The 10,402-nt window shown below is 42.4% G+C and overlaps 1 protein-coding gene across 1 annotated transcript in view; it reads left to right on the forward strand.

The window, feature by feature from the left end:
* The window catches only part of LOC118161211 (ovalbumin-related protein Y-like), a 5,862-nt gene extending 4,312 nt beyond the window's left edge, over positions 1 to 1,550 (forward strand). Inside the window, exon 4 of the mRNA XM_035316317.1 lies at positions 472 to 1,550. Coding sequence (XP_035172208.1) covers positions 472 to 873 — 402 coding nt within the window. The 3' untranslated portion in view covers positions 874 to 1,550. The remainder of the gene's footprint in view (positions 1 to 471) is intronic.
* The last annotated feature ends 8,852 nt before the right edge of the window (positions 1,551 to 10,402 follow it).

Genomic DNA, 10,402 nt, shown 5'->3' on the forward strand with positions numbered 1-10,402 from the left:
CTGATAAAGTAGAACTCAAACACTGTTAACAAATCATAGGGACCAATTGTTCTGTTAATAATAATTAACAGAATTTTTCACAAGAGTGAAAGAATTAGATTTAGAATTGGAGTTTTGTAAAATGTGAAGGATAATATAAAAGATCTTTTCTCACTGAAAGGTTAGCTGTATAGGTCTGCAAATGGTCATATATCTGATTTAACGTTTTCAATAACTGCTTTTACACAAAAACACTTGATCTCATTGAGAAATTTTCAGATGACTAAGTTTTGGAAAACTTCATCAAGACAGATGTCATTTAGCCAATAGTCAGGAGGAAGCATACAGGACAAACAAATACATTTAAGATTGTCAGTTCTATTTTGTACACAAAATAAATGAAAAAAAAAATAGTAACAAATGGTATTAACACAGCTGTTATGTCCATTTTACTCTTACCTTAGGCATTTAACTTCTTGCCTTTCTTTGCAGATTGAGAACACAATCAGCTTTGAAAAACTCACACAGTGGACCAGTTCTACTCTGATGGAAGAGAGGAGAGTGAAAGTGTACCTCCCTCGCATGAAGATTGAAGAAAAATATAACCTCACATCTGTCTTAGTGGCCTTGGGAATGACTGACCTGTTCAGCCCTTCAGCCAATCTGTCTGCTATCTCTTCCACAGAGAGCCTGAAGATGTCTCAGGCTGTGCATGGGGCGTACATGGTAGTCAATGAAGAGGGCACGGAGGTGGCTGGCTCAACAGGGGTGGTGGGAGACATCAAGACTTCCCCTGAGTTTGAAGAGTTTAGGGCTGACCACCCATTCCTCTTCTTGATCAAACACAACCCAACCAACAGCATTGTCTACTTTGGTAGATATTGTTCCCCCTAACAAGAGAAAGAGTTGGAAATAACACATGCCTTCCCCTCCCTCAGAATTTGAACCCTTTAACTGTAGTATTGTAGCAGAATTTCATCTCAATATTTTATCAGTGTGGAAAGCCTTTAATATCTAGGGAGATATTCTTGAAGCATGTGAATTTTCAGATCTTTATGTGCAGGTATTTCTAATCAGCTTGGATTCAGGACTTACAATTTCAGCAGGTAGCTTAAGAAGATTTCCCAATGTCCTTGACTAACTTGGGAAACAGGGCCACTGTTTTGACTTTTTGTGAGAAATCCTGCCATCGCTATTGAGATCTGGTTTCTCTAATAGGAGCTTTGTGAAATATACACTGCTTGCAGTATAATCCTTGTCCTTCCTGTTGAACTTGCTGAGCAACCATCCTTGAATTGATGCCTGGACAACTTTCAGATGAAATTCTGAACTTCAGCAGATCATTCTTCTTCCAGCATTCGGGCTTCTTTGTGCTGCACATACTATAAGGCCATGCCACTTTTTCTGAGGGAGCATACAGACAGTCTACCATTTCTTCTCAAATAATCTCCAACCACAACATCTTCCTGATTGATATTATTGCCCTTTTTCATTTCAGTGACATATCGTTGATTTTTTGAATGTACATGGGTTGTCCTTCTATTTATTCTAATAAAAGCTTTGCAAACTAAGCATGTCATTACCTATTTTGGGTTACTGCACCACACGACTTGAAAAATGTGTTATAGTGGGTAATGATTATTGATGGAAGTGGTTTAGAGTGGTATTTATATCCTATATTCAGAATCAGAATATACCCATATATGAGGTCACTGAATACTTCAAGATTTTTTTTCCTTTTCTAATTTTGAGCTTAAGCAAGATAAACCCTACAGCTCCTAGTCTTACTTTGAGCTTCTCTCCAGATAGCACATCAAGTAACTAAATTCTTTGAATTTGCCATTTTATTTCTGCATAGTTTTTACAGAAATTCTCTAAGGGTCTCCATAAATAAATCAAGGTGATGCCTATAAGATACAACTTAAAAAACATGAGAAAAGTAGCAGGAAAACACATTTTTATACCCACTACAAAGTCTATAGGAGAACTATAATCATTGGTCTTCCCAAGACAGTTATAAAGGATTAGCTACGGTTAACACAAGTATTAAAGCAAAACAAACTAACTAACTAACAAACAAAAGCTATTTCAAGAGATATGAATTAATAAGTTTTAATGTGTACATTATCTTTTTCTTCCCTTATAACTGCAGACAACACATTTTTGCTGTAACTCCAAACAGAAACTAACAACAACAACAAAAATACTGTCCTGGAAAAGAAAATCATGAGAGAAATGATAAGTATCTTCCTAAAACTACACCCAGAAGAGATTTTCAAGACACAGGGTCCACCTAATACCCTCACTGTGAAATGGAAGCATTTGACTGTTGTTTTAAAAATGGCCCCTTAGGTATCATTAGGGATACAAAGTAATGCTTAACAGACTTCTGAAAGACAGGCATCTGTTGAAAACTAGGTTTGGGTGCTTAATATAGGTTCCAATTTTGTTCTTATTTTAATTTTTGTGCAAGTGGGTGATTCTGGTCCATATGTAGATCACTGGAACTGTGCTTGGAAAAGCTTGAGAAAGCTTTTCTGGGCTCCCAAAAGATACTTGAGAAAGCATAGCAAAACTACAGCCACAAGTCAGGGATTCCCAATCAAGTCTGTAATGGTGACGTAGGTCAAAGATCAAGCCAGAAGATTAAGATCATAGGTCAGGGTCTGTAGTGGTCCTAACCTGAAGTGTTGTATGCTGAAGAGTTAGAGGCTCACATAAAAGCTGACCTGATCAAGCACAGGCCTGTGCTATGCTATGCTGTGTTATGCTGCCCTCATTGCTTGTCCTCCAGGCATATACTTTGCTAAAAGTATCATGTAGCTGCAGGGTAAACTTTTAGCCTGCTAATCATAATGGAGGACCTGTAGAGGTCCCTAGACTTGCACCTGGTGATGATGCCACTGGCATATATTTGTCTTTGTCATGAAGTGAAACAGCATGTGTCAATAAAAAATTCATTCTTGCTCAGCAGTAGAAATGATCAACAGTGTTGCTTACTTCTAAGAACATCCTAAAAAAAACCTGTAAAGACCACAATGCCAGTGAACCTTTCTGTGGATGGCATCTGCGCAATGTACTGTGCCCTGACTAAAGGTTCCTCCAATGCTGCAAAGTTTAGAGTTCCAGCATCTGAAGCGATGTGAAGTTATCTGTGCTATCTCCTTTTTTGCTTTGTCTTAGCTAAAAGCATTAGCTAGAAGTATTTCAATGTTAGCTAAAGGTATTTTAATCAATACCTTATGAAGTCTGAGTGTCTTTCTTACTGGTACCCAAAAGGAACTCTTGCAGTGGTGCATTACAAAGTCCAGCTCAGTGAGATTCATGGCCAGACACAGACATGCAAAGTAGCTTGGGTAAGAAGTACAATCAAGAGGTTCAGTTTAAATGCCTCTTCCAAGTGAGGGGAATGTAGACTGTGAAGATCACCCTGTACTAGGGGTGATCTTTGTGACAGGAAGCCATGGGCCAGTCACATGGGCCAGTCACAGCTGGTTGCAGGTAGCTCTGTAACTCGTGAAAACAACTCCCTGTGTGCCTGATCCTCAGCCAGTTAGAAAAGCATATGGCACCTCTGCTCAAACATAGTTAAGGAAACGTGGTAGCTGCCAGGGACAGGAGATATGTGAGGAGACACAAAAAAAGAGGACTGGAGAGTCAGAAAAAGGGGACACATGAGGAGAAATGTGAGAGATGATTTTGGAGAAACACAACAGAGGAGATATATGGAAGGAGATGTTGGGAGCACAGGCAGAGACATGCTTGTGGGAGGAGGTACTCCATGACAGAGGACATACCTCTGAGGCACTGTGGCCATGGACAACACGTTAGGCCACTGACACCTTGGAGGGACAGCAGCCTGCAGGTGACTGGCACTGGGGTAGGGATGCCCCTGAAGAACTGTATCCCACAGAGCACATTAGAGAAGAATAAACAAGTAACCAGCAACTACTGGCAGACAGAAAAGATTATATACTAACTTCAACATCTTACATTGCTTCACTGAAGAGAGTGCAACAAGGAAGATAAAACCTAGGAAGCAAGGAAGGAAAGGTGATAAACTGAAGTTGATTGTGGAGAAGGGTGAAGAAAGGTTTAAATGTCGATTTCATAGCTTGTTGCATTTATTATTATTATTATTATTATTATTATTATTATTATTATTATGGTCCATTCCTGAATTAGCAATTAAAATTATGTTAATTAGAAAGAAATTAGTTAAAACTACCCCAATCAAGACTGTTGACCACAACAGAAGCCTACTTCTGAGCCTTAGTCCTTTGGTTCCTGCCTGAGGTACACTCTAGGTGTGCCTGTCTCCAGGCCTGCCTCCTGATGAACCTCAGACCCAAGCTGCTGCCATGTCTCCGGTGCTATCTCCTTTGTTTCTAAATGGGTGACAAAGCCCTGCATGCACTAACAAGCCTTTAATGGCTGTGACCTGACACACTTGGAGCCTTTACACACACCTATGCACCCAGGAGCTCTATTTGATCTGGACGAGGGGATCAAGTGCATCCTCAGTAAGTTTGCAGATGACAGGTGGGAGTGTTGTGGCGGAGTGTTGATCTACTTGAGGGCAGTAAGGCTCTACAGAGGAATCCAGACAGGCTGGATCACTGGTCTGAGGCCAGCCGTATGAGGTTCAAGAAGCTTGAGTGCTGGGTCCTGCACTCAGGGCACAACAACCCCACACAACGCTACAGGCTTGTGGAAGAGTGGCTGGAAAGCTGTCTGGAGGAAAACGACCTGGGGGTATTTGTCAATAGGTGGCTGAATATGAGCTAGCAGTGTGAAGCACTGGAATAGACTTCCCCAGGAAGTAGTTGAGTACATCCCTGGAGGTATTTAAAAGACATGTAGATGTGGTGCAGAGGGGCATGGTTTAGTGGTAGAGTCGGCAGTGCTAGGTTAACAGTTGGACTTGATGGTCTTGGAGGTCTTTTCCAGCCTAAGGGATTCTATGATTTAAGCTCTGCACTGGGCCTTCGGTTCTTCCCTGTGCTACATTAGATGTTCTAGTATAGTGTTTACTAGTCTCCAGTTCAAACACAGCTGTGCCAATAGCTGGCCAAGGACTCCTTGTGTGACCTGGGCCATGCCTTGCCAGTAAGAACCTGCCAGTCATCACTGGATTCGATCCTAACTCTGACCTGTGACTTCTTGGCTTGACTGTGGATGTGCCCCATTTTCATGGTACTGCCTTATGATTTGGACTCATGTTTGAAGCTGGCCATGTTCTCTGAGCTAGCTTCAACCATTCTTTTCCAGATCTTGCTCCGGTTCTGTGGGACTGGGCCCTGGCCAGTCTCTGGCTATGCAGGGCCTTATTCCTATAAAATTTCCTGTGGGACTGGCCTAGCTGTGGGCTCTGATATCCTCACAGCACTCACCTTTTACTCAGGCCAGGCTCCTAATTAAGCCCCCTTCCACCCTGCCAGGTCCTCTTTTCCACACCCAGCAGTGCCCCACAGGACAGCATGACTCCCTCATTCAGCCCAAAGCCACTCATGCCATGTCCCCTTACAGCCCGCTGTCCCTGCATTGGCTCTGTGTCCCCTAAAACAACAAGTGTAGTGGATGAGGGAAAGGCTGTGGATGTGGTCTACCTTGACTTCAGTAAGGCTTTTGACGCTGTTTCCCACAGTATTCTCCTGAAGAAACTGGCTGCTCATGGCTTGGACTGGCATATATTTTGTTGGGTTAAAAACTGTCTGGGTAGCTAGGCCCAAAGAGTCATGGAGAATGGAGTTAAATCCAGTTGGAGGCTGGTCACTAGTGGTGTCCCCCAAGGCTCAGTATTAGGGCCAGTTCTCTTCAGTATCTTTGTCGATGACCTGGATGAGGGGATTGAGTGCACCCTAAGCAAGTCTGCAGACAACACCAAGTTAGGTGCGTGTGTCAATCTGCTTAAGGGTAGGAAGGCTCTGCAGGAGGATCTGGATAGGCTGGACCAATGGGCTGAGGCCAAGTGCTGGGTCCTGCCCTTGGGGCACAACAACCCCAAGCAGCGCTACAGGCTGGGAGATGAATGGTTAGAAAGCTGCCTGGCAGAGAAGGACCTGGGAGTATTGGCTGAGAGTCAGCTGAGTATGAGCCAGCAGTGTGCTCAGGCGGCCAAGAAGGCCAACAGCATCCTGCTTTGGATCAGAAACAGTGTGGCCAGCAGGACTAGGACAGCCCCTGTACTCGGCTCTGGTGAGGCTGCACCTTGAGTACTGTGCTCAGTTTTGGGCCCCTCACTACAAGGACATTGAAGTGCTTGAGCATGTCCAGAGAAGGGCAACAAAGCTGGTGAGGAGTCTGGAAAACAAGTCTTATGAGGAGCAGCTGAGGGAGCTGGGGTTGTTTAGCCTGGAGTAGAGGAAGCTCATGGGCAACCTTATCACTCTCTACAGGTACCTTAAAGGAGGCTGTAGCGAGGTGGCGTTTGGTCTGGTTTCCCAGGTGCTTGGTGATAGGACAAGGGGGAATGGGCTCAAGTTACGCCAGGGGAGGTTTAGGTTGGATATTAGGAAGAACTTCTTTACTGAAAGGGTTGTTAGGCATTGGAATGGGCTGCCTAGGGAAGTGGTTGAGTCACCATCCCTGGAGGTCTTGAAAAGACGTTTAGATGTAGAGCTTAGGGATATGGTTTAGTGGAGGACTTGTTAGTGGTAGGTCAGAGGTTGGACTCAGTGATCTTGGAGGTCTCTTCCAGCCTAAAAGATTCTGTGATCCTGTGAATGAGGGCAAGTTGCTAGTAGTTTGCTTTTAGTTCTTACTGCTCTAGTCTGTTATCAATAGGTAATAAATAATATTAATCTCCCTTATCCTGAGTCTGTTTTGTCCATAGTGAGTGATCTCCCTAACCTTATCTCAACCCACAGAAGTTTTTTCATTGTATTTTCTCCCCATCTCTTGCTGGAGAGTTCCTGTTCAAAGGAAATAGACCAGACATGTCATTTTAATTGGTCTGGAGAAACAACATAATCCCACAGAACAACTGAGAGAGAAACCATCATTGATAGCTACAGCACCAAGGTTTGCAATGGCAACCAGTTAGACAGTCAGCTGTAATCTGGACAAGATGATTTCCTTCACTGTGAGTGGTTGCTTCTGTCCCTCATGGAAAGGCAGTTTCCATATTCACAATGTGGGATGAAGACAAACACAGAAAAATTAACATGTTTCTGCCTGCTGGCAAATTGCAGTAGCAAAGAGGAAAATAAAATCTCAAGTTCTGCATAGGTTTTTGTGATTGGATAGGAGGCTTTGATCTGTGAGCTGACCTTGACTTCCTCTGCATTTGTATAAAAAGTGTCTTTTATCCTTTCAGGTGTCCAAGGCTTACTTAAGAATCTGTTGGTTTAGGGACAGCTCCACAATAAAATGCTTGGCAGTGGAAAGGGCAGCAGAGCCTTAAATGACCTTTTACTTGGGACAAGCATTGTCAGACAAGGATATGTGACAAAATTGTTTGTACTGCTTTGCACAGCTGTGCTGGACACGGCGAGCCATTGCCAACTGCCCCAGGTAGCCTTCCAACTGCTATGAGGTTTGCTTACTCTCTCTAGACTACATGCCAAGAAGACTATGCAAGACCCGTTTTGTGTTGGTAGTGCTATGCTGACGGCCTGTTCTGATCAAGATCTTCATTTGCTCATGGACGGTTTTTGCTGCTTATAACTGGCCTTCTATCAACTGGCCTTCCAAACTTAACTATCAGTTTGAGCACAGAAAACCAAAACAGACCTCTGGGAATAAGTGTAGAGTATCTTTCTCATCCACTATCAAAGCAGAACTTCTTAAGTTCTTCCTTAGGGGAATCACGGTTGTCTAAGAAAGAGGCTTCAGGGACACTTTGAAAGCTGTTTTGACTGAGTCAAATGTACTGGCCAAGTCTTATATGAACCAATGGAAGACTAATATGTGGAAATATAAATACCTGTGAACACCAACTGGTCCTGAACAGAAAAGGGATAGGAAGCTAAAACAGTGGTACAGACCTGAGGTTCAGTACAAACAATGCGAGAAACCAGCTTATTAGCTGTAGACACATCTGCCCACTTTGATATGTCCTCTTCAGACTTCTAATCTTCAGCTTTGAAGGCCTCCTGATGACCGGAATTTTGTGGACACACAGCTTAAAAGGAAAGCAAGGTGTGATACACTTCTTCTGACACTCACTGTCCAGGCACATGTCCCATTATTTTACTATATGCCAAATTTTTGTTTGGACACCTAGCACTGGAAGTCGCTTCTGCCTTTACCGATGTCTGTGGTATCACCTCACCTCTGTAGTGGTTTAGCGACAATGGGAAGCTAAGCACCACCACACTCTTCTCTCACTCCCTCTCCTGAGAAGGACACAAGGAGAAAATATAATGCAAAAAGTTTGTGGGTTGAGATAAGGACAGGGAGATCACTCACCAGTTACTGTCATGGACAAAACAGACTCAGCATAAGGAAGATTAATATTATCGATTGCCTATTGATAACAGATTAGATCAGTAAAAACTAAGAGTGCCTTCCTCCCACCCATGGCTTCTTCTACCACTTCTCCCTGCATGGCACATAGGAGTGGGGAATGGGAGTTGCACTTGTCTACAAGGGGCAGCTTCTGGGCTCTGCTCAGAGAGGCAGCCCTCCCACTCTCAAAAACATGCTACACAGACCCAATACCACCTCCTGAGCTACAGAAATGAAATTGTGTACCCTCTCTGCTATTGGATGCAAAAGAGTGAATGTGCCTACTTGAGTTTGGTGCCATGGCTCCCGGTATACCAAACTGTTACTCACTACTCTTAAGACAAGTTATGGCGAAGTGTTAATAAACACATTTATTCATAACAGCCCAAAGGAGGCAATGCACTAAATTACATTCATAAAGGTTTTATGTATTATAAATAAATGCATAAATACATACGGTTTACTATATAAGCATTATTTTGGAAACACCTCACCCTTTCAGACCTGATCTGTTGTTCGCTCAAACAAAATGGCTGACAGCTTTGGCTGTGGTGGGTACCTTGTTCCTTTTCTTTAGCAGAAAATTCTCTAAGACCAAAGTTATCAAGGATCCTGCCTGACAACTCAGTCAAGAATAGAGCTTCTCCTTGAGAGTTTTCATTAAAAAGCACGTTATCCTCCTTGTTTCCCAAGGCTTGTTAATTCTTACTGGTGATCTCCCTGTGAACGCAGTGGCTTGTGAGCTAGCAGCTAAGGTACTGGCTTAGCTGCCCAGTTCTCTGGGTATATCTATGTGACATGCTCTCAGACCAAGCCTCCAAACAGAAATAAATTTGCCCACTAAAACTGCCTCTTTACTGCCTCCTTCTTCAGGAGATCTTCAGCCATTCTTCTCAGTTATGGTAGCACTGTCCCAGTATCTCCAAGTATGTGGAAGCATCTTTTTGATGATGGATGTCCTCTCCAGTATCTGCCTGTCTGGGAAACAGTTCCTTGCCTCAGTGAGAGACAAAACTGACCCTCTTTTCATTGTTATTTCACTAGGATGTTTTATTATAACAGGGCTACTTGGTCTATGTCAATCTGCATGTTAAGAAACACATAGCAAGATAGGGTATATAGTAGCAGGATACCTTCACACAATTTATTACTGGTGTTTGATTGACAGCAGATTGGAGATTTTGGATTAAAAGTGTATCTGGGGGGACTTATTCCCAATCTCCTTTCTCTATCAGCAGACTAATATGTATTTTATAGTTAGAGATAACACTTTGAGAAGCAAGTCTATTATTAGAAAAAGCAGACAAGGGTTTCAGACTTTCTTAGGGGCTGAAATAGAAGCAGCAGTCTCGCTTAAAAACAAAATGCAACAAAAACCTCAGCTGGTGCTTGTAGATATCTAGCAAAAAATAACATTTGCACTACAATCTTGTCTTGCTTAAGTCCTCAGACTTGGCAAGGAGAATGTAGATTTCTACAGTATGTTTATTTTCACAAAAGGAAGCAGACTAAAGAAAAGAAAACTGCATGGTCTAAACTTTTGCTAGAGGTATAGGAACCTAACTCTTCTTAACAGAGATTACAGCAATCCCCACATATGATCTGAAGAATTATGTTGTACTAACTTTTTATTCTCTTTTTAAATCACACAATGCTTTTCAGAGGTCAGAATGGTTTCTTTACTGTTTGTCTTTTATTATTTAGAAGACAATAGCTTCTATAACTGAAATACATTTGCTATTGTATATTATGATTGTCCCTCGGACCATGAACACTCCTTTAGCTAAATTTTACACTTCTTCCACTTCTTCCATCATCTGCCAGGCCATTAAGTTATTCATGAGAAACATGAGAAATGCATACCATAAACACATTTGGAATTGAATACTTTTTGCTTTCTATGGAGCTATGTTTTTCTATTACTCCCTGAGAATAAAAATTGTTTATAAGTCCTTCACACCCATCAAAAGAT

The sequence above is a fragment of the Oxyura jamaicensis genome, chromosome 2 (genome assembly GCF_011077185.1).
Source record: "Oxyura jamaicensis isolate SHBP4307 breed ruddy duck chromosome 2, BPBGC_Ojam_1.0, whole genome shotgun sequence".
In the NCBI taxonomy this organism is placed as follows: Eukaryota; Metazoa; Chordata; class Aves; order Anseriformes; family Anatidae; genus Oxyura; species Oxyura jamaicensis.